Source organism: Trachypithecus francoisi, unplaced genomic scaffold, assembly GCF_009764315.1.
Source record: "Trachypithecus francoisi isolate TF-2019V2 unplaced genomic scaffold, Tfra_2.0 Lachesis_group20, whole genome shotgun sequence".
NCBI classification, from domain to species: Eukaryota; Metazoa; Chordata; class Mammalia; order Primates; family Cercopithecidae; genus Trachypithecus; species Trachypithecus francoisi.
This window is the reverse complement of record NW_022681466.1, coordinates 17,583,167-17,605,080: the sequence shown is the minus strand read 5'-3', so window position 1 is coordinate 17,605,080 and position 21,914 is coordinate 17,583,167. Positions and strand designations below refer to the sequence as shown.

General features: G+C 55.1%; 3 protein-coding genes across 8 annotated transcripts in view; 1 reads left to right on the top strand and 2 right to left on the bottom strand.

The window, feature by feature from the left end:
* Window positions 1-248: 248 nt before the first annotated feature.
* Window positions 249-3,209, bottom strand: CCR10 (C-C motif chemokine receptor 10). The gene is made up of 2 exons (XM_033182927.1): window positions 3,166-3,209; window positions 249-1,969 (listed from the first exon to the last, which is right to left on the bottom strand). The coding sequence occupies exons 1-2, from the start codon at window positions 3,187-3,189 to the stop codon at window positions 905-907; spliced, it is 1,089 nt and encodes a 362-aa protein (XP_033038818.1). The 5' UTR covers window positions 3,190-3,209; the 3' UTR covers window positions 249-904.
* A 108-nt stretch (window positions 3,210-3,317) lies between these two features.
* Window positions 3,318-21,789, top strand: CNTNAP1 (contactin associated protein 1). Of its 5 annotated transcripts, none has more exons than XM_033182920.1 (24): window positions 3,318-3,570; window positions 5,243-5,344; window positions 5,458-5,651; window positions 6,407-6,554; window positions 6,637-6,840; window positions 7,380-7,564; window positions 8,306-8,449; window positions 9,119-9,380; window positions 9,858-10,007; window positions 10,272-10,443; window positions 10,916-11,022; window positions 11,484-11,603; window positions 12,126-12,329; window positions 12,528-12,684; window positions 12,775-12,902; window positions 13,194-13,379; window positions 13,892-14,113; window positions 14,686-14,925; window positions 16,673-17,026; window positions 17,175-17,302; window positions 19,024-19,117; window positions 19,334-19,579; window positions 19,684-19,731; window positions 20,433-21,789. In XM_033182920.1, the coding sequence occupies exons 3-24, from the start codon at window positions 5,517-5,519 to the stop codon at window positions 20,711-20,713; spliced, it is 3,915 nt and encodes a 1,304-aa protein (XP_033038811.1). In that variant the 5' UTR covers window positions 3,318-3,570; window positions 5,243-5,344; window positions 5,458-5,516; the 3' UTR covers window positions 20,714-21,789. The 5 variants fall into 5 exon arrangements, 4 of the variants coding, with proteins under 4 accessions (XP_033038811.1, XP_033038808.1, XP_033038809.1 ...); XR_004430555.1 differs by lacking the exon at window positions 3,318-3,570 and adding an exon at window positions 4,039-4,319 and having other exon boundaries at window positions 19,024-19,128; window positions 20,433-20,590; XM_033182917.1 differs by lacking the exon at window positions 3,318-3,570 and adding an exon at window positions 4,040-4,319 and having other exon boundaries at window positions 20,433-21,787.
* Window positions 18,758-21,914, bottom strand: part of EZH1 (enhancer of zeste 1 polycomb repressive complex 2 subunit) — a 49,979-nt gene continuing 46,822 nt past the window's right edge. The window contains exon 21 of one of the 2 annotated variants that reach the window (XM_033182924.1): window positions 18,758-19,237. In XM_033182924.1, the coding sequence (XP_033038815.1) occupies window positions 19,177-19,237 (61 nt within the window). In that variant the 3' untranslated portion in view covers window positions 18,758-19,176. The remainder of the gene's footprint in view (window positions 19,238-21,914) is intronic. The other variant, XM_033182925.1, reaches the window with a different exon arrangement.

The window sequence follows — 21,914 nt, the reverse complement described above, 5'->3', positions numbered from 1 at the left end:
AGAGATACCACAACCATCTTCCCAGTCTGGATCCCAGGCCCTTGCCTGCAGAGAAGTTTTTTCCCAAATCCAACCTCTCTCTTTCCGGCCAGCTCAGTGCATTTCCTCTGACCCAGTCCCCAGAGAAGATGGAGAACAGTAAGTATCCCTCACCCCTACCACACCCATGATAACTACTCTGGAAATCTGCAGATTGCAATCCCTCCTAGGTTTTCCTTCAAGGTAAAAAACTTCAACTCAACTTTTAAAATTAATTTTTTTCATTTTCCTTCCATCATAGGCACTAGGAAGGGATTGTAAAGTGGTAATGTAATCCAAACGCCCACCCCAAACGGGAATGTCTTGCCCCTCTCCCCTCTCCCCCAACACCACGCAAAGGCCCACAGCGTCTACGACGGTCTGAACATTCCAATAGCGGGAACTCCGTATTTGCTGAGGCAGCCATTACTGGAGAGCGCTCTGGTTGTTAGAAAGCTCTGCTTTACAGTATTGCAAGAGGAACTCGCGCCCCTCCTTGCCTGGCAGCTTTCCCACCTCACCTCTGTTGGCTGAGGCCGGGTGACGGTGGAGGGGGTGTCAGTGGCTACAGCTTTAGCAGACTCAGCAGCTCCCCACCCCCACCGAGGCCCTCAGCGTCTTGCACTCAGAGAGCCAAGCGCTGGGGTTGGGGGGCGGGCGGGGGCGGGATGTTAACCCACCGGCTCTGCCCTGCCACAAATCACTTCCAAGTCGGTGACTCAAAAATAGTAACAGTTGTTGGGTTGCATCTAATTTCCATGTTATTGATTTAATGTGGCAAGGCACAGAGGTAGTCCCTTTAGGTCCCTGTCTCTTTCTCAGTGTCCCCCCACCTACTCCCCTTTCCCACGACCCTCAGCCTGCCCCCTCCTCTAGATTCGCAGCTCTAGTTGTCCCAGGAGAGACTGTGGGTCTCCGTGGGAGCTGAGCAGGAAGAAAGGCGGGGCCGGCGGGGGCAGCCGCGGCGGCGATGAGGCCCTGAGGGGCAGCCCCCACCCCGTAGCAGCCTCCGCAGGTCCTGGCGGAAGCGCAGACCCAGGAAGGCGTAGAGCACAGGATTGAGGCCGCAGCGGGCGAGGGCCAAGCCGCTGGTCACCAGCAGTGCGACATCCTTGCGTTTGCTGGCAGGGCAGCTCCGCTCGCGCGCAGCCAGTAGATCGGCCGTATCCAGCAGCAGGGCGAGGCTGTAGGGCAGCTGCAGCACCACGAAGGCCGCCACCAGAGCCACCACGACGCGCAGCGCGCGCCGGCGCTCGGGCCCCCTGGCGGCCAGCAGCGTGCGGCCCAGGAGCGCGTAGCAGGCTACCATGACGCCCAGCGGCAGCGCGAAGCCCAGGGCCACCTGCGCCACGGCGCTCGCCCCCTTCACCGTCTGCGTGAGACCCTCGGGGAAAATGAGGCGACAGCGTCGTTGGCCTTCCCGCTGCCCGTCCCGGCTGAAGAGGAGCGCCGGCAGCGCCAGGAGCAGCGACAGCAGCCACACAATGACGGAGACCAAGTGTGCGCGGCCGGGAGTGGAGGGCCGCGGCCCTGCTGGGAGCGCTCGCGCTATGGCCACGTAGCGGTCGGCGCTGATACAGGCCAGGAAGAGGAAGCCGGCGTGGAAGGAGGCCGAGTAGAGGCCAGAGATGGTGCGGCAGGTGGCACTTCCCAGACTCCAGCCCTGAAGAGCCCCTGCTGCCGCGAAGGGCAGAGTCAGGGCCAGCAAGAGGTCGGCCAGGGCCAGCTGGAGCAGGTGGGCGGAGGTGGGCGAGCGCGCTGCGCGTCGGGCTGCCAGGTGGGTGGCCAGGACCAGGCCATTGCCGGCCAGACCCAGCGCAGCCACGGTCAGGGAGACACTGGGTTGGAAGGCCCGGCTGAAGGCCTGGACATCGGCCTTGTAGCAAAGCTCCGGCAGCGGCTCAGCCGAGTATGCCTCCTCTTCATCCCCAGAGTAATGGCCCCAGGAGACCTGGGAGGGTCAAATGAGAGGCGGGATCTTATGAGACACATCTGACCACACCACTCCCCTGCCCACACATGCCTTCCAAGCTGAGAGCTCCTGTGTGGTGAGATGTAACAGTACAAGGAGAGACATACGCTCTTCTCCAGACTCTTCCTAGCACACCTGCAGCAGGCCTTGGCTTCTCTTGCACTCCTCCTATCTCTGCTTCCAGCTTCCTGAGTGACCATGAGCAAGCCATTTGCTCTTTCTAGACCTCAGTTACCTAACATGTAATGTTGAGATTATAAATCCTGACCAGCCCACCTCTCAAGGTTTGCTGTGAAGATGGCAATACGGAAGATAATGGATGGGGAGAACCTGTGTTCTCCAAAGACCATAATACAGAGTTTGTATTATTGTTATTATTTATTATTATTATTTTTGGAGACAGAGCCTTGCTCTGTCGCCCAGGCTGGAGTGCAGTGGCACAATCTCAGTTCACTGCAATCTCTGCCTCCCGGGTTCAAGCGATTCTCCTGCCTCAGCCTCCCGAGTAGGTGGGACTACAGACGCCCCACTACAGACGCCCACCACCACGCCCAGCTAATTTTTGTATTTTTAGTAGAGATGGGGTTTCACCAATTTGGCCAGGCTGGTCTCGAACTCCTGGCCTCAGGTGATCCGCCCACCTCGGCCTCCCAAACTGCTGGGATTAGAGACGTGAGCTACCGGACCCAGCCCAGAGTTGTATTATTAATAAATCCTAGAGCTTCAGTTCCCTTTGCAGCGCCCTCTTCTGGAATAATGCCCATATGCAGGCTTTTCCTCAGACCTGAGCCCTGCCCTCCAACCTCGGTCTGGGCTGGGTTTCTGTTTGTCTTCTTTCCCTTCCCTACCCACCTTCCCTCTACCTCCAATACCAGCACACTGAACCACTCATGCCAAGGGGGTCTCCGGGGTTGGGACTCAGGTTTTCAGGGCCCAGGTGGGACCCTGGACCTCTAGGTTCAACCCGCCTTTCCCCTCAGCCCTAGTCCCCGTCCCACAACCCCAGCCTCACACCACCAGCCCATTTATCTGGAGGATCCCTAGTCTGAGATAGTGCCAAGAATCCTGAATAAGCCATAGGATGGCAGAGGCCTATTGCCAGGTGGAGAATCCCATTCCTTCCCTGTTTCCTCCCTCTCTGTAACCCTTCTCCCCCTCCCTGCCCCCACTCCCACCTGCTCTGTGGCCTCCGTTCCCATCTCTGGCTACACAGGTTTCTGAGGTATAGCCACATGGGGTAGAAGTTAAACTACCAGAGGGACAGGAAGGAAGAGGCGGGGAGAGGGGCCGAGAGAGAGGTGGGGATTAGGGTCTATGGGGTCACTTTCCCATTCCACCTCCTCCAAAAGACTACTCTCTTGTGCAGGATCTGGATTTTATGAAAAAGAAAGAAAGAAGAAAGGAAGGAAGGAAGGAAGAAAAGGAAGGAAAGAAAAAGAACGAACGAAAGAAAAAATAATTTACTGTCTTTACTCTGTCAGTGAAGAAAGAATGGGCTTTGGAATATAATCATTTGCTGTGTGATATTGACTCAGTTTCTTGACCTCTCTGAGCCTGAGGTTTTTCATCTGCAAAGTGGAGTAAGGCAAAACTCCTAAATTCACAGTGCCCAGCACCACTCCTAGAGCTTAATTTGCCTTCAGAAATGTTTACTTACCCTTCATTCCATTTCCAGGCACCTCGCCCCCGCCCCCACCTCCCTTTTCTTGAAATTTTCAGGATGCTTCTGGCCCTAGGTTCCCTATCCTCACCCCTGTGGCCCTAGTCCCGGGCAGCCTCGAGTTACTTGGGGTTTTCCCGGTGGCTAGAGGCTCTCTACCCCCGCCCTTTCGCAGCAGGGCTGAGGCACGCGCTTGCGCGGGGTCCGGGAAACCGGCGCGTGCCAGGAGACAGAGGCTGGGGAAGGGGGGAGGTGAGAGGAGAGAGGGTGGAAAGGAGAAGATAGAGCGGAGGACCAGGAACGACAGCGAGAGAGAGAGAGAGAGAGAGAGAGAGAGAGAGAGAGAGAGAGAGGAGAGAGAGAGGAGAGAGAGAGAGGAGAGAGAGGAGAGAGAGAGGAGAGAGAGAAGAGAGAGAAGAGAGAGGAGAGAGAGAGAGCGCTTGGGGGCTAAAGGAAAGAGGGAGGGAGGGAGGGAGGGGTCGGTAAGGAGGAGACAGCCGTCTGCTGCAAACCCCAGGAGGACAGCTTGGAGCCCAAGCCAGAACTCGAGCCATAGCCGGAGCCGTTCACAGGGAGGCGGCTGCCAGGACCGTCAGCCCTGCATGATGCGTCTCCGGCTCTTCTGCATCCTGCTCGCCGCGGTCTCAGAAGCCGAGGGCTGGGGCTACTGTGAGTGCTGGGCTTGGAGGCAGGTGGGGTTGGGCCCAGGAGTCCAGAGCCTACAGGGCGGCCCCGCACCGCATTGCGGCTGGGTGGTCGCGGGTCCTTCCCGGCCGGCGCGCGCCCGCTGGCTCTCATCTTTTCCTGCCTCTCCCCCGCGCTCCGCATTGCAGCTCTGAGGCTGCCGCGCGCGCCCCGGGGCTGGGGCTGGGCTCCGGGGCGAGGATGAAGTCAGCCGGGCAGGGATTTGGGGATGGGATCCAAGCAGGAGCTGGTGCCTGGGTTTGATGCTAGGGCTGGGGGATAAGTGTATACTGGTGACCGAGACTAGGATTAAGGTTTTTCCAGGGCTTGAGGCTGGACTCTGGAGCTGGCCAAGGAGTGGGGTTTGTGGCTAGGGCTGGGGTTTGTGGCTGGGGCTGGGTTTTGTGGCTGGGATCCAAGCAGGAGCTGGTGCCCCTGACTGCTGCTAAGGCTGGACATGGAGCTGGTGATGGTGCTAGGACTGGCTGAGGTTGGGTACAAGGCCTGTATTTGGGGATGGTGCAGGTTTTGGGGGCCGAGTGGGATTGAGGCTAGGGTTGGAGCTGGATTGGTGTCTTGGGCTGACTTAGGTTCTGGAAGATGCTGAGGTTTAGGATTGAGTTTGGGGAAGTACTAAACCAGGGCAGGTATTGGGCTACCTAGGGAGGGTCTGGCCTTGGGCCTATAGGTGTAGCCTAGGGGTTTCCCTAGAAGGAGAAGGCAGCCTCCTCTGAGCATGCAGCTGTTGCTGCAGCCAGGATTGAATAGATGGCTTTAAGGTAGGGCTGGGCGTGCCTCTGGGGGTGGTGGCTGGGGGCAGAGAAGGGGAAGCTTCGGTGGCTAAGTGGGCCGGCCTTTGGAAGGGCCTGGGAGGTGCCAGCGCTAACATGTCGGTTTCCCTACCCTAGACGGCTGCGACGAGGAGCTGGTGGGTCCCCTCTATGCACGCTCCCTGGGCGCCTCCTCCTACTACAGTCTCCTTACGGCGCCGCGATTCGCCAGGCTGCACGGTGAGCTCCGCGGAACATCAGCTGTGAACTGGCAGCGCACCGCGGCAGGGTGGGGGTCTCCAGAGGACTTCGGGGAGAAGGATAGCCGGTTAAAGCTCCTGTCTGTTCTATAGGCATAAGCGGGTGGTCACCACGGATTGGGGATCCGAATCCCTGGCTCCAGATAGACTTAATGAAGAAGCACCGGATCCGGGCCGTGGCCACACAGGGCTCCTTTAATTCTTGGGACTGGGTCACACGTTACATGCTGCTCTACGGCGACCGAGTGGACAGCTGGACACCGTTCTACCAGCGAGGGCACAACTCGGTACTCTGGGCGCCAAGGCGGTAACAGTTGGGGAGCTGCCTCTGCTCCAGGCTCTGGAGGGGCACCAGCCTCTGGGAAAATGGAGGGGGCGGTGGTGAGGGCATGGGCGAGGAGCAGTGACTCCACTCTAGGGACTCTGTCCAGAGGGGCTGTCAACTTAGGACGTGCGCGAAACACTCGGTTCACAGGGTTTAACACACTTTAGGGTAAAACCTGGGAGAGCTTCCTAAGGAGGTGACATTTGATTTCAGGTCTGAGGAAATAATAGGATGGTGGGAGAGGACACTTTATGGAAACTGACCAGGCAAAGCTGCCTAGCAGGGGAGACCAAAGAGTGTTTACTTTCCAGAAGTCAAGATTGGCTGGGTGTGAAAGTTGTGGGCTGGAAGGCTAAGGAGAAAGAAACAGAGGGGGTCCGGGTGCAGTGGCCTGTAATCCCGGCATTTTGGGAGGCCAAGGCAGGTGGATCACTAGGTCAGGAGTTCAAGACCAGCCTGGCCAACATGGTGAAACCCCGTCTCTACGGGAAAAAAAAAAAAAATTTAGCCAGGCGTAGCGGTGGGCGCCTGTAATCCTAGCTACTCGGGAGGCTGAGGCAGAGAACTGTTTGAACCCGGGAGGCAGAGGTTGCAGTGAGCCGAGATCGCACCACTGCACTCCAGCCTGGGCGACAGAGGGAGACTCTGTCTCAAAAAATAAAATAAAAAAAGAAGCAGAGGGTGGAACGTGGTTACTACTCTCCCCCACCTCCGCAGACCTTCTTTGGTAACGTGAACGAGTCTGCTGTGGTGCGCCATGACCTGCACTACCACTTCACCGCGCGCTACATCCGCATCGTGCCCCTGGCCTGGAACCCACGCGGCAAGATCGGCTTGAGGCTCGGCCTCTACGGCTGCCCATACAGTAAGCATGCAGAGAGCGCGGAGGGGGCCCGGGAGACAGACAGCCTCCCCAGTCCCCGGCCCACCTACGGTCCTTTACGCAGAGTCCGACATACTCTATTTCGACGGCGACGATGCCATCTCATACCGCTTCCCACGAGGGGTCAGCCGAAGCCTGTGGGACGTGTTCGCCTTCAGCTTCAAGACCGAGGAGAAGGACGGGCTTCTGCTGCATGCCGAGGGCGCCCAGGGTGACTACGTGACGATCGAACTGGAGGGGGCACACCTGCTGCTGCACATGAGCCTGGGTGAGCTCGGCGGCCGGGTGTGATGAGGCGTCAACCCCTGAAGCTCTCTCACCGTCCTCCTCGCGGCACCTCCTCTGCGCAGCCGCACTCACGCCTGGTCTTCCACTTCTCTAAGGCCTGGACCAAACTACGCCTTTCTTGTAGTATTTGGTGCTAGCAAAACACTGGAGTCGGAGTGAGAACTGGATTCCAGTCTCAGCTCTACCACTACCCAGAGATGTGACCTCGGATGGGGCACTTCCAAGCCTCAGTTCCCTCCCTGTAAACACACACACACACACACACACACACTGTATGTCATTAGCTTTTCATAACACCCGCGCGATGAAATAGAAGCAGCTCATGTGTTCCCACTTTTACAGACAGGAAGCCAGGCTAAATGGCTTACCTTGTCACACACACGCCAATGGCTGTTGATGTATTAGCCCACTCTCCCTCGTTGCCCTGGGCTTTGTTACACGCTGCTGCTCTGCCTAGGAGCTTGGACTCCATGGAGTTCTCCTGGCTTGAGGTCTTACTCTGTCCTGCCCCACCCTCAGGCAGCAGTCCCATCCAACCAAGACCAGGTCACACCACCGTGAGCGCTGGCGGAGTCCTCAATGACCAGCACTGGCACTACGTGCGGGTGGACCGATTTGGCCGCGACGTGAATTTCACCCTGGACGGCTATGTGCAGCGCTTTATTCTCAATGGAGACTTCGAGAGGCTGAACCTGGACACTGAGGTGAGAGACTAGGAAGGTGCTATTTCGTGGTAGGGGCAGGATGCTGGATGAGTGAGTGCAGGTCGGTCTCTCTCTCTCAGAGGTAAGACCTCGCATTCAGGCTGTGGATGGTGGCTCATGCCTGTAATCCCAGCATTTTGGGAAGCTGAGGTGGGAGGATTGCTTGAGGCCAGGTGTTCAAGACCCACCAGGGCAACACAGTGACATCCTACCTCTATTTTAAAAAAAGATTTTTTTTTTTAAAGACCTCGTATTCCAATTCCTGAATATCCTAGCAGCCCTTGGCAAACTTGCCTCTCACCAGAAAAGACCTGTTTTTTTGTTTGTTTGTTTTGTGGGTATTCTTGCTGTTAGCATGCAGACTTCCAGGCACCATTTCAGAACTAATGAGATGGGGTTTGGAAATCCAGATTTTGGGGACTAGGCAAGGTAGGAAAATTGTCCCTTGGATCCTCCCACAACTTTGTGGAGTTGTTAAAGACCCTGACCCCATCTGCAGATAAGAATCCCAGGCAGGCTAATTGACTTGCCTAAGGGCGTGCAGCCGATTTGTGTTGGAGTCAGAGCTTGAACTCGAGCCTTGAAAGGCCTTGCAAGCTTTAGTACCGACGCTGGGGAAATGTGTGCTTCAAGTCTTTTACAAAGCCCCACCTGGCGTTTGGGAAAGCGTAGGCGGGGATGCGCGAGAAAGGCAGGCGCCCTCCTGTGCCTAAGAGGCCTCATGCCTCACCCCTCCCGCAGATGTTCATCGGCGGTCTGGTGGGCGCCGCGAGGAAGAACCTAGCCTATCGGCATAACTTCCGCGGCTGCATAGAAAACGTAATCTTCAATCGCGTCAACATCGCAGACCTGGCTGTGCGGCGCCATTCCCGGATCACCTTCGAGGCCAGTGGGCAGGGGGGTCTGGGAGGACAGGATACCAAAGCCTCGTGGAAAGCAAAGAGGTGGAGCGGGAAGAGATACTGAACATCAGATAAAAGCCGAGGATCCCTCGGTCCCCAGCCAAATACTCAAGTTGGGAGGAGAGCGGGTCTCACTTGTGCACGAGCCACGCAGGCCGCTAGTTAAGAAGCCGTGGTCGGGTCCAATCACCTTCTTAGTTCACAGATGAGGAGCGTAAGGCGCAGAGACAGGGAGTGGCTTGACCAGGGGTCGTGCAGCTGCACAGTGACTGAGTAGGGATTGAATCGATGGTTTCTTTGATATGCCCCCCTCACCCCTCTCCGACTCTGGAGCTCTGTCGGGAAGCTGGCAGGAGCCTGGTCTGTGGCTCGAAATTGCCTCTCGATACTGGAAGGAGAGAAGCGGTCGTGTCGCTGACGGTGGAGATCAGCGAGAGCAAGCGAGCAGAGTTCCGAGGGCCGACTGGGTTGGGGCCCCCTCCACAGATGGACGAGCTTGGAGGGGAAGGGGTCATGTCCTGGTTGGAGATCTCACCCCCGCCAACACCGAAGGAGAGCGGTGACCAGGGTCTTAGACCAGTGTGAAAACCGAATTCCCAGCTGAGGCAGAGGCGGCTCACGGGTGTTCATGCGTCTTCACTTTTGCCCCTAGGGTAAGGTGGCGTTTCGTTGCCTGGACCCGGTACCGCACCCTATCAACTTCGGAGGCCCTCACAACTTCGTTCAAGTGCCCGGTTTCCCACGCCGCGGCCGTCTGGCAGTCTCATTTCGCTTCCGCACCTGGGACCTCACCGGGCTTCTCCTTTTCTCTCGTCTGGGGGACGGGCTGGGCCACGTGGAGCTGACACTCAGCGAAGGGCAGGTCAACGTGTCCATCGCGCAGAGCGGCCGAAAGAAGCTTCAGTTCGCTGCTGGTGAGGGCGTTTCGGGGGAGGCACAAGCAGAGAAAAGAAGGGTAGAGGAGCCCGAGAAAGTTGTAGGCCTAGACTGAGGCCTTTACATTCTGGTGAGGGGAGAGGGAGTGAAGGGGGGCAGGGCAGGAGGCCCCGGGGTACTGGGAAAAGGTGGGAGTGGCTGGAGGCAGTGAGGAGGCGGATCTGAGGGACTAAGGATTCTTGGAGAAGGGGGAAGCCTGGGAGTCCTGGTATTCTCCAGTTCCAGAGGGCCCCTGGAGATTGCTACTCATTTATAACTGTGCAGACTCTGTGGCAGTTGCTGGGTCATGGATAATGAAGAGACATTCAGAGAGATCTCCACTGGGTGTGAGAAGTGTAATCACAGGGGCACATAGGCTGCTCCTGGGACACAGTGGGGCTGCTTCCCCACTCAGGACATTCTTCTAGCCTAGTTGCTGCTTGCCTCCACCCACACTATCATCCATTCTTGTCCAGGCTACCGACTGAACGACGGCTTTTGGCATGAGGTGAATTTCGTGGCACAGGAAAACCATGCAGTCATCAGCATTGATGATGTGGAGGGGGCAGAGGTCAGGGTGTCGTACCCACTGCTGATCCGGACAGGGACCTCATATTTCTTTGGGGGTAAGTGAGGGCCAACCTGACCAGACCTCTGTTTCTGGGTGGGAAGGCTCCATCTAAGTCCATCCAGATGGGGCCATATGGAGAATTTTGGAGGGAGCAAGCCCTCTTTCCCCTCTGGGGCCTTGGGGAGTGGAATGTCATTGCCATCTACACTTTGGGTCTAGTCCCCTTTCTTCCTTTATGTCTGGCACCCCCTTGGCATCTCCCTGGGGGAGGGTCTTTGGGGTCTCCCCTGGAGAGGGTCTCATGGGGTGGTTGCTCCAGGTTGTCCCAAGCCAGCCAGTCGATGGGACTGCCACTCCAACCAGACGGCATTCCATGGCTGCATGGAGCTGCTCAAGGTGGATGGTCAGCTGGTCAACCTGACTCTGGTGGAGTTCCGGCGGCTTGGATTCTATGCTGAGGTCCTTTTTGATACATGTGGCATCACTGATAGGTACCCAGAAGCCCCTAACAAGAGGTGACCCCTCCAAAGCCCTCTTCCCTGGTCTCCCAGTAGGAATGGCCTTTCTCAATAATCTCCCTTTTCCTTGTCTCTGCTCCTTAGTCCCCTGCTTGGGGATGATTCTTCTTTGATCTTTTACCTCCGATTTCCTCCCTTAAGGTGATACACGCTCAGGATGGAAATGACACATCTGTTTTTGGTCCTAGAGGGATTTTTTGTGTGGGGTGGGATAATGGGGGTAGAATAAGGCATGTTTTGCTGTTTTCAGGAAGGGGGAACAGTAGTACTTGAGCCCCGAGGACTGCCTAGTGCCCCTGCATCTGGGCTTACACCCGGCTGGCTAGGCGGGGTGTGTCTCACTGGGTTCTGGGGCTCCAAGAAGCTGGGAGTGAAGCTTGCAAGGATCAGACCCCACTCTCCAGCTCCCAGTAAGGCTTTCCCTTGGTCCTGACCCCTTCCCTAGGTGCAGCCCTAACATGTGTGAGCATGATGGACGCTGCTACCAGTCTTGGGATGACTTCATCTGCTACTGCGAACTCACTGGCTACAAGGGAGAGACCTGCCACACACGTAAGCCAGATGCAGTATGGGGGAGAGTCAGGGACAGGGGAGGTCAGAAGAAGGTTGCTGGGGATCATGAGGCTGCTAGAGATGGTGAGGATGGCCCTTCCAGCCCTCTCTCTTTTTGTTTTTGGTTTTTTTGAGACAGAGTCTCGCTCTGTTGCCCAGGATGGAGTGCAGTGGTGCCATCTGGGCTCACTGAAACCTCTGCCTCCCAGGTTCAAGCGATTCTCCTACCTCAGCCTCCCAAGTAGCTGAGACTACAGGTGCACACCACCACGCCTAGCTAATTTTTGTATTTTTAGTAGAGATGGGGTTTCCCCATGTTAGCCAGGCTGGTCTCAAATTCCTGACATTAGGTGATCCATCACCTCGGCCTCCCAAAGTGCTGGGATTACAGACCTGAGCCACCGCACCCAGAGAGCCCTCTAACTGTCTAACTGCCTTTGTCTCACCATACTATCTGCCAGCTTTGTATAAGGAATCCTGTGAGGCTTATCGGCTCAGTGGGAAAACTTCTGGAAACTTCACTATTGATCCTGATGGCAGTGGCCCCCTGAAGCCATTTGTAGTGTACTGTGATATCCGAGGTAAGTGTCTCTGATGGGTGGTGGGTGGCGAGGGAACCGGGAAGGATAGAGTGGTGTTGGTGGTGGGGGCAGTTAGACTAAACAGGTGGGGTAAAGGAGGACAGAGGGTAAGGGGATACTAAGGAATTTGTAACTTAGCCTTAAAAGTAAATCCCAGGCCAGGTGCAGTGGCTCACCCTGTAATCCCAGCACTTTGGGAAGCTGCTCGGGAGGCTGAGGCAGGAGAATCACTTGAACCTGGGAGGTGGAGGTTGCAGTGAGCTGAGATAGCACCACTGGACTTCATCCTGGGCAACAGAGTGAGACTCCGTCTCAAAAAAAAAAAAGTAAATCCCAGCTTCCTCACCCATTCTAGCTATCTCATTTCCAGCCTACAATGCAGAGTGCCCAGGGCAGAGGTGGAATGGAGCTGCTGGCCACGTTCAGTGGCTCTGAGTTGCAGCAGCGGTGGTGGAGGTGGGCAGGGAGATGGGTAGAGAATGCCCAACTCCAGCCAAAGCTCTGTCCCCTCTTGTCTCCCAGAGAACCGAGCGTGGACAGTTGTGCGGCATGACAGGCTGTGGACAACTCGAGTGACAGGTTCCAGCATGGAGCGGCCGTTCCTGGGGGCTATCCAGTACTGGAATGCATCCTGGGAGGAAGTCAGTGCCCTTGCCAATGCTTCCCAGCATTGTGAACAGTGGATCGAATTCTCCTGCTACAATTCCCGGCTGCTCAACACTGCAGGTTAGGGCTGGGGTCAGGGAGGGAGGTGGCGGAACTGGAGGAGACACCAATGGGGGCCTGGGAGAAGGAAGCCAGAGAGCTAGCTGGGGCTTTGGGTTGGAAGATTCAAGCAGGGGTCTGGGCTGCTTGGAAGGGTAAGAGGAGCCCAGAGGCTAACGGAGGGACAGGGCCTGAAAGCTGCCTGCACCTCTTCCCCAGGAGGCTACCCCTACAGCTTTTGGATTGGTCGAAATGAGGAGCAGCACTTCTACTGGGGAGGCTCCCAGCCTGGGATCCAGCGCTGTGCCTGCGGTCTGGACCGGAGCTGTGTGGACCCTGCCTTGTACTGCAACTGTGATGCCGACCAGCCCCAGTGGTGAGGGGGCAAAGAGACAGGGTTTTTAGGACTCTGGCGGGTGGGGGAGCTGAGTGGCTGGGACTGAGCCATGGCAACCTGCCTCCACAGGAGAACTGACAAGGGACTGCTGACCTTTGTGGACCATCTGCCTGTCACTCAGGTGGTGATAGGGGATACGAACCGCTCCACTTCCGAGGCCCAGTTCTTCCTGAGGCCTTTGCGCTGTTATGGCGATCGTGAGTGGCAGTCGCCTTTTGTGTGCCCTCTCAGAGCTGACTCTCCAGTTTCCAAAAGCTAGGCTGCATGAGTCACTAGGGGTCTCTAGCTGGGGTGCCCGACCCCCAGCTCCTGCTGTGATCTCATTTCCACTCTGCACCTGGCTGCTCTTTCATTCCACTCCTTAGTCTCTCCTCCATCACCTCAAACTCTCCCCCTTTGCCCGACCTTCCCTGCCCCCAACCCCAGGTTCTCTTCCTCTTCCACCCTCCCATCTCCCTGACAAGACCTTCCTCCATCTGCTTTTGTAGGAAATTCCTGGAACACCATTTCCTTCCACACTGGGGCTGCACTACGCTTCCCCCCAATCCGTGCCAACCACAGCCTGGATGTCTCCTTCTACTTCAGGACCTCTGCTCCCTCGGGAGTCTTCCTAGAGAATATGGGGGGCCCTTACTGCCAGTGGCGCCGACCTTATGTGCGGGTGGAACTCAACAGTGAGCAGGCAGACTGTGGGAGGGCCTCGGGGTAGATGAAAGTGCTGTCTGGGGAGACATGGGCAGGTGCAGGCTGGGGTTGGAGCCAAGGGCAGATGCCCTTTTGACAGGCAGCAGGGGAAGGGTTGAGATATCCTGGGTTCTAGCCCTCACTCGGTCTTGATGGCTGCTCAGGTGACCCTAGGCACTCACTTGGCCTCTCTTGGCCTTAAGTCCCTTCCTTGTGCGTAAGGAAGCTGGACCTTCGAGTCCCTCTCACCGCTGATTAGCCATGCTTCTAGCCTGGGAGGTGAGGCTGGGAAGCTGGCTTCAGGGATCTGTGATGTGGGGAGAGACGAAGGGTATGAGGTTTTAAGCAGTTGGTAAGTTTCATTATAAGCTACAGACAAATTGGAGGGATATTCAAGAAGCTCCAGAGAGGTGAGGTAAAGAGGTTGTATTGGACAAGGAATCCATGAAGGGTCTTGTAGGTCTGAGTCCTTTTCTCCCCCACCCTGCATGACACTGTCCAGCATCCCGGGATGTGGTCTTCGCCTTTGATGTGGGGAATGGGGATGAGAATCTCACAGTACACTCAGATGACTTTGAGTTCAACGATGACGAGTGGCACCTGGTCCGGGCTGAAATCAACGTGAAGCAGGCCCGGCTCCGAGTGGATCACCGGCCCTGGGTTCTGCGGCCTATGCCGCTGCAGACCTACATCTGGATGGAGTATGACCAGCCCCTCTATGTGGGTGAGCAGCAACCCAGAGGAAAGTCTGAAGCCTCCTTTACCTTCCCACCCTCCAAGGCCGCTCACCTTGTTTCCAGGAGCCTCTGTCTTAGGTGCCAGTCCTCTCTGCTTCAGAGCAAGCCGGGGTCTCACTTGTCCTTCCAGGCTTTTGTATCCTATTTTATTCTTCCAGCCCCCTTGGCTCCCTTTCCAACTACAATACTTACTCCTGTCTCTGGCTCTGCCTCCATTTCTTTTTTTTTTTTTTTTTTTTTTGAGGCGGAGTCTCGCTCTGTCGCCCGGACTGGAGTGCAGTGGCCAGATCTCAGCTCACTGCAAGCTCCGCCTCCCGGGTTCCCGCCATTCTCCTGCCTCAGCCTCCCGAATAGCTGGGACTACAGGCGCCCGCCACCTCGCCCGGCTAGTTTTTGTATTTTTAGTAGAGACGGGGTTTCACCGTGTTAGCCAGGATGGTCTCGATCTCCTGACCTCGTGATCCGCCCGTCTCGGCCTCCCAAAGTGCTGGGATTACAGGCTTGAGCCACCGCGCCCGGCCCTGCCTCCATTTCTTGACCCGTTGCCTACCCTTTCTAGGATCTGCAGAGCTTAAGAGACGCCCCTTTGTGGGTTGCTTGAGGGCCATGCGTCTGAACGGAGTGACTCTGAACCTGGAGGGCCGTGCCAATGCCTCTGAGGGAACCTCACCCAACTGCACAGGCCACTGTGCCCACCCCCGACTCCCCTGTTTCCATGGAGGCCGCTGCGTGGAGCGCTATAGCTACTACACATGTGACTGTGACCTCACGGCTTTTGATGGGCCATACTGCAACCAAGGTCAGTGCTGCTGGTTATGGGGCAACAGGAAGCCATAGGGTGTAATGGGATGTAGGGAGGGCAGGGAAGGAAATAGCATGTAAAGCCCACATCATGGAAAATTAGAGTTGTCCCTGGATTCCTGAGCTCTGAGTTTGGGGAGTCAGGCAGTTGAAGATGATGGGTGACTCCAAAGGCATGGACAAGGAAGGGATAGTACAGATAGCTGGTGCAAAAAGAGATCAAAATCACCAAGCATGCTTTGGGAGCCCAAGGTGGGAGGACTGCTTGAGGCTAGGAGTTCGAGACCAGCCTGGGCAACGCGGCAAGACCCTGTCTCTACAAAAAAAAATTCTTTTTTTTTTTTCTGAGATGGAATCTCGCTCTGTCACCCAGGCTGGAGTGCAGTGGCATGATCCCGGCTCACTGCAACCTCCACCTGGTTCAAGCGATTCCTTTGCCTTAGCCTCCTGAGTAGCTGGGACTACAGGTGTGCACCACTATGCATGGCTAATTTTTGTATTTTTAGTAGAGACGGGCTTTCACCACATTGGCCAGGCTGGTCTCGAACTCTTGACCTTGTGATCCACCTGCCTCAGCCTCCCAAAGTGCTGGGACTACAGGTGTGAGCCACCGCGCCCAGCCAAAAAAAAAATCTCTTAATTAGCTGAGCATGGTGGTACACACTTAGGCCTAGCTACTCGGGAGGCTGAAGTGGGAGGATCACTTGCACCTAGGTCAAGGCTGCAGTGAGCTATGATCGAGCCACTGCACTCCAGCCTGGCGGATGCAGCAAGGACTATGTCTACAAAAAAAAAAAAAAGAAAGGCAAATTGCTTCCCCACCTTCCCACCATCACCATGGTAACACAGGCGAACTCCCTTGAAAATGTATTTGATAATTGCTGCATTCCTAAAACACGTCAATGACCTGGTTCTTGGTTAAGGTGAGCCTTGACATTCCCCACAGCAAGATTCTACACACATAGCAAGACTGCATCCTCCCTAAGGCTGGCCTATAGGGAGGATGTATGGGCAGATGGGTTACTGGTGGGAGGAGTGTGGGGGACTAGGGAGATACAAGATTTAAGGACCAACAGATTTCTGGTGCTGTTTTGGAAGTGTGAGTAGTGGCACATATACTACATGGGGTCAGGATATCCCTATTCTAATCTTGGCTGTCCCCTTACTGTGTGTCTTTTTTTTTTTTTTTTTTTGAGACAGAGTCTCACTCTGTCACCCAGGCTGGCATGCAGTGGCACGATCTTGGCTCACTGCAACCTCTGCCCCCTGGGTTCAAGCAATTCTTCTGCCTTGGCCTTCCTATAGTAGCAGGGATTACAGGCATGCACTACCACACCTAGCTAAGTTTTGTATTTTTAGTAGAGATGGGGTTTTGCCATGTTGGCCAGGCTGTTCTCGAACTCCTGACCTCAGATAATCCGCCTGCCTCGGCCTCCCAAAGTGCTGGGATTACAGGCGTGAGCCACTGTGCCCGGTCTTACTGTGTATCTTTAAGCAAGTCACTCCTCATCTCTGAGCCTGTTTCCCCAGTTGTAAAATGCAGGGGTTGGATCAGATGATCTCAAGTTTCCCATGGCTGTAAGAGTCTGTTCTGTGACAGAGGGGCTCAAAGGAACCTAAAAGTAAATGGAGGGTTGTGAGGGTGGCAGAAACTGAAGTCTCAGGATGTGTGTATGAATGACATAAAACCTCTGAATTGAGGAGTGAGCAGTGTGGGGCCCTGACCTCCCTGCTTTTACCTGCAGATATTGGTGGTTTCTTTGAGCCGGGCACCTGGATGCGCTACAACCTACAGTCAGCACTACGCTCTGCAGCCAGGGAGTTCTCCCACATGCTGAGCCGGCCGGTGCCAGGCTATGAGCCTGGCTACATCCCGGGCTATGATACTCCAGGCTATGTGCCTGGCTACCATGGCCCCGGGTACCGCCTGCCTGACTACCCCCGGCCTGGTCGGCCTGTGCCCGGTTACCGTGGGCCTGTCTACAATGTTACGGGAGAGGAAGTCTCCTTCAGCTTCAGCACCAGCTCTGCCCCCGCTGTCCTGCTCTACGTCAGTTCCTTTGTTCGTGACTACATGGCTGTGCTCATCAAGGATGATGGTAAGCTCTCCAGGGCTCTCTTACCCCACTCCAGCTTCACCCAGGTGCCCCTAATTCTCCTATTGATTCACAAATACAAGGACTATGTGCTGTTAGAAATAGGGGTCATGGGAGCTGAGACTCTGAATTTCTTCTCTGCACCCCACAGGGACCCTTCAGCTACGCTATCAGCTGGGCACCAGTCCCTACGTGTACCAGCTAACCACCCGCCCGGTGACCGATGGCCAGCCCCACAGTGTCAACATCACCCGTGTTTACCGGAACCTCTTCATCCAGGTATGCATAGAGTTCAGATCATAACCTCATGATCTCGGTTGTGGCATCCAGGAAAACATCAAATACTTAACATTTGTAGATCACATTTGAATGTATAGAGGATTTTCATGTGTGTCACCTCATGTAACCCTCACAATAGCTCCAAGAGGACGATAGGCATTTTTTTTTTTTTTTTTTTTTTTTGAGATGGAGTTTTGCTCTTGTTGTCCAGGCTGGAGTGCAATGGTGTGATCTCGGCTCACTACAACCTCTGCCTCCCAGGTTCAAGCGATTCTCCTGCCCCAGCCTCCTGAGCAGCTGAGATTACAGGCATGCGCCACCACGCCCAGCTAATTTTGTATTTTTAGTAGAGACAGTGTTTCTCCATGTTGGTCAGGCTGGTCTCAAACACCCAACCTTAGATGATCCACCTGCCTCGGCCTCCCAAAGTGCCGAGATTACAGGCATGAGCCACCGCGCCCAGCCAGACAGTAGGCATTCTTTTTTTTTTTTTTTTTTGAGGCGGAGTCTCGCTCTGTGGCCCGGACTGGAGTGCAGTGGCCAGATCTCAGCTCACTGCGAGCTCCACCTCCTGGGTTTACGCCATTCTCCTGCCTCAGCCTCCTGAGTAGCTGGGACTACAGGCGCCCGCCACCTCGCCCGGCTAGTTTTTGTATTTTTAGTAGAGATGGGGGTTTCACCATGTTAGCCAGGATGGTCTCGATCTCCTGACCTCGTGATCTGCCCGTCTCGGCCTCCCAAAGTGCTGGGATTACAGGCTTGAGCCACCGCGCCCGGCCGACAGTAGGCATTCTTATTTAAGTGTTTTACAAATCAGTAAATAGCCTCAGAAAGTAAAGTGGTTTCAGCTACTCAGGAGGCTGAGGCAGGAAAATTGCTTGAACCTGGGAGGCGGAGGGTGCAGTGAGCTGAGATCGTGCCACTGCACCCCAGGCCTAGGCGATAGAGCGAGACTCCATCTCAAAAAAAAAAAAAAAAGGGCCGGGCGCGGTGGCTCAAGCCTGTAATCCCAGCACTTTGGGAGGCCGAGACGGGCAGATCACGAGGTCAGGAGATCGAGACCATCCTGGCTAACACAGTGAAACCCCGTCTCTACTAAAAAAATACAAAAAACTAGCCGGGCGAGGTGGCGGGCGCCTGTAGTCCCAGCTACTCCGGAGGCTAAGGCAGGAGAATGGCGTGAACCCGGGAGGCGGAGCTCGCAGTGAGCTGAGAACCGGCCACTGCACTTCAGCCCGGGCGACAGAGTGAGACTCTGTCTCAAAAAAAAAAAGGAAAGTAAAGTGGTTTACCAAAAGTCAAACCACTGGTAAGCTGCAAAGATGGGGCTCAAAACCAGGTTTTTAAAAAATATATAGGCCAGGTGCAGTGGCTCACACCTGTAATCCCAACACTTTGGGAGGCTGAAGTGGGAGGATTGCTTGAGGCCAGGAGTTTGAGACCAACCTGAGCAACGTAGCAAGACATCATCTTCACAAAAATATTTAATACATAAAATAAAAAAATATATATATATATCAAATCCTACATCTAGGCCCAGGAGTTGCCCACTTCAGATTGAGCTAGGACTCACCCAGCTGGCACCACCAGTTTGGACAGAATGAGAGATCTCCAGTATCTGCCCCCAAGTATATTCCCAAGGTCCACACAGCTCCAGTCCAGCCCACAGGCATCTGCTTGTAGTCCCCGCTCCCTCATCACCCTCCCACTCCCCACCTCAGGTGGACTACTTCCCACTGACAGAGCAGAAGTTCTCGCTGTTGGTGGACAGCCAGTTGGACTCACCCAAGGCCTTGTATCTAGGGCGTGTGATGGGTAAGCTGCAGGTGCGGACGCGTTTTAGGCAAGGAGCTGTGGGATATGTTCCTGGATCCTCAAGGAAACTGAAGGCCCTGGGAATGGCTGTGAGGGCGGTGGGAAAGATGAGTGGGAAACCTGTGGACAGTAAGAGTGGCAGGGCCTTTGGGTCCAAGTCCCTCTTTCTGGGCCTGCGGGTCCAAGTCCCTCTTTCTGGGCCTGCCTCTCCCTCAGAGACAGGAGTCATTGACCCGGAGATCCAGCGCTACAACACCCCAGGTTTCTCGGGTTGCCTGTCTGGTGTTCGATTCAACAATGTGGCTCCCCTCAAGACCCACTTCCGAACCCCTCGACCCATGACTGCTGAGCTAGCTGAAGCCCTTCGAGTTCAGGGAGAACTGTCCGAATCTAATTGCGGAGCTATGCCACGTCTTGTTTCAGAGGTGCCACCTGAGCTTGATCCCTGGTATCTGCCCCCAGGTACATTCCCAGGACACAGAGGATGGAAGGGAGGGATGCCAGGAAAGGGAAATGATTCTTAACATGGAGGAAGCATCTCCTAACTGGTGCTTTCTCCTCTCCAGACTTCCCGTACTACCATGATGAAGGATGGGTTGCCATACTTTTAGGCTGTGAGTAGCACTGATCACTAAGCTGACCTCCCAAGACTACCCTCTGACTGTCAGCATCCTTTCCCTGCCCCTGATCCCAAGGCTGCAGGATGGCAAAGGCACTAGATGCATGATGGCACAAAGGATGATAAGACAGGCTATTCTGAAGGTGCCATATAACTGGGCAGAGATTTTTAAATGTTTGAGTATGCTACAGATTTTTAAATAAAATATTAAAATGGGGCTATAGCTAAGGGATGGGAAAATGGGAATACAGTAACACCTAGAGAGATGAGAAATTGGGGTAACTACCAGGGATGTGGAAAGAGAATATTAGAAACAGAAGGTGGCAGGGGGTAAGCCAGGAATTCAAACCTGCCAGACACTTGAGATGAGCTTAGTGTGGTCGAACAGCTAGCTGAGTGTCATACATTATGCTTTTGGCCAAAAGTAAGTGTGTGTGTGTGTGCAGGTGAAATCCCAAAGAGTGTGTGTATGTGTGTATACAGATGAAATCCCAAAGTATGTGTGTGTGTGTGTATACAGGTGAGATCCCAAAGATCTGCCCTGAATTGTCCCTTTTCTTCCTTTCAGTTTTGTTGGCCTTTCTGCTGGTAGGGCCGGTGGGAATATTGGTGCGTGCGTGCATGCGCGCGTGTGTGTGTCTGTGTGTATATAGGTGAAATCCCAAAGATCTGAATTGTCCCTTTTCTTCCTTTCAGTTTTGGTGGCCTTTCTGCTGCTGGGGCTGGTGGGAATGTTGGTGCTCTTCTATCTGCAAAATCATCGCTACAAGGGCTCCTACCATACCAACGAGCCCAAAGCTGCCCACGAGTACCATCCTGGCAGCAAACCTCCCCTACCCACTTCAGGCCCTGCCCAGGTGCCCACCCCTACACCAGCTGCCACCCAAGCTCCAGCCTCAGCCCCAGCCCCAGCCCCAGCCCCTGGCCCTCGGGATCAGAACCTACCCCAGATCCTGGAGGAGTCCAGGTCTGAATGAGTCAGAAGGGCTTCTGGGACCAATTCCAACTCCTCTGAAATTCCCCGAGTCCTGCCTCTCCCCCACCCTATCAGGGACATTTGGCTCCTCTTAGCTGGCTCTGCTCATCCAGAGGATACCCCCATGCCCCGCCAAGTTTGGTGGGCAGAGCTATAGATGGGACCCAAGGGAGTGGCCGAGCCTCACTGCCTAAACCAATGCCCTGCTCATCCCTGTTTCCCCAGGCTCCTGGCTGTTTGCCCCAAAGGAGAAGTCTCGTGGGGTTGACATAGGTCCTTCCTGCCATCTCTGTCCCAGCTGCTGTCAGGGATTAACAACAGTGTAGGGGAGATTAACTGCCTCCCTTCCAATAGACACTATCAGCAGGGACAGATGTGTGGGAGTGCAGGGCTGCAGAGGGTATGGGGGGAGGAGGCTGCTAAACCCTATCCCCCAGCCTCCCCCCTGCCCTGAAGAAGATCTTCCATCTGCTTCCACTCAGCTGGGGGCTCGAGAGGGCTTGATGGCTGTCCCCTGCCTCCCTCCTTTTGTTTTTTACACAGAGACCAAGAGGCCTCAGTTTAGCACCTTAGTACCTCCGCTGCTTCACTTGCTTTAGCCAAAGCCATAAAAAACCTGCAACGTAGAGAAAATAATGCAGATACCCTGATTAGCCAGCCCTCTACTCCTCCACCCTTTTCCAGGATATGCAACGGCCTTGGTGCCTGTCCAAAGGCTTTGCCCCCTCCAGTGCATGAGGAGCCCTCTTTCCTCCGCTCAGAGATGCTGCTTCATTTACCCAGGAGGTCATATTCTTTATATGTATTTTTTGTTGCAAAGTCTCTCTCTAGAGAAACTATATATATTATTCGAATTTTTAAAGTATTTGTTTATATATAAAAGAAAAGCTCAATTGGCCGTGCTGTCCTGTGCTGTGCTGTGCCCACAGTCTGTAGTTTGCCTCTCCTGTGTTGGAAGTCTCATGAGTCCTGCTGGTCACTCACCAGCCTGGTCCGGCCTCCACTCTGAAGCAGGGTTGAGCCTGCTGTGCTCTCAGACACGGAGCTGCTCCAATAAAGCAGAGTGGCAGAGCCCCAGTCTGTGTGTGGTAGCTGGCGTCGTGGTTAGGGGATAAGTGGGATGATTTTAAGGGAACTAACCTGAGGGCTCAGGAATTTCTAGAAGGAGCTCTCGGAATCCTTGCATCACCTGCCAGGGGCTT

Excerpts from the sequence above, each read along its gene's own strand:
- CCR10 (XM_033182927.1), bottom strand. The coding sequence starts at position 3,189 with ATGGGAACGGAGGCCACAGAGCAG. Across the intron at positions 1,970-3,165 it reads GAACGGAGGCCACAGAGCAG|GTCTCCTGGGGCCATTACTC; the intron begins GTGGGAGTGGGG and ends TGACCCTCCCAG.
- CNTNAP1 (XM_033182917.1), top strand. The coding sequence starts at position 4,253 with ATGATGCGTCTCCGGCTCTTCTGCATCCTGCTCGCCGCGGTCTCAGAA. Across the intron at positions 11,023-11,483 it reads GGGAGAGACCTGCCACACAC|CTTTGTATAAGGAATCCTGT; the intron begins GTAAGCCAGATG and ends ACTATCTGCCAG. Across the intron at positions 19,580-19,683 it reads TCCCTGGTATCTGCCCCCAG|ACTTCCCGTACTACCATGAT; the intron begins GTACATTCCCAG and ends TCTCCTCTCCAG.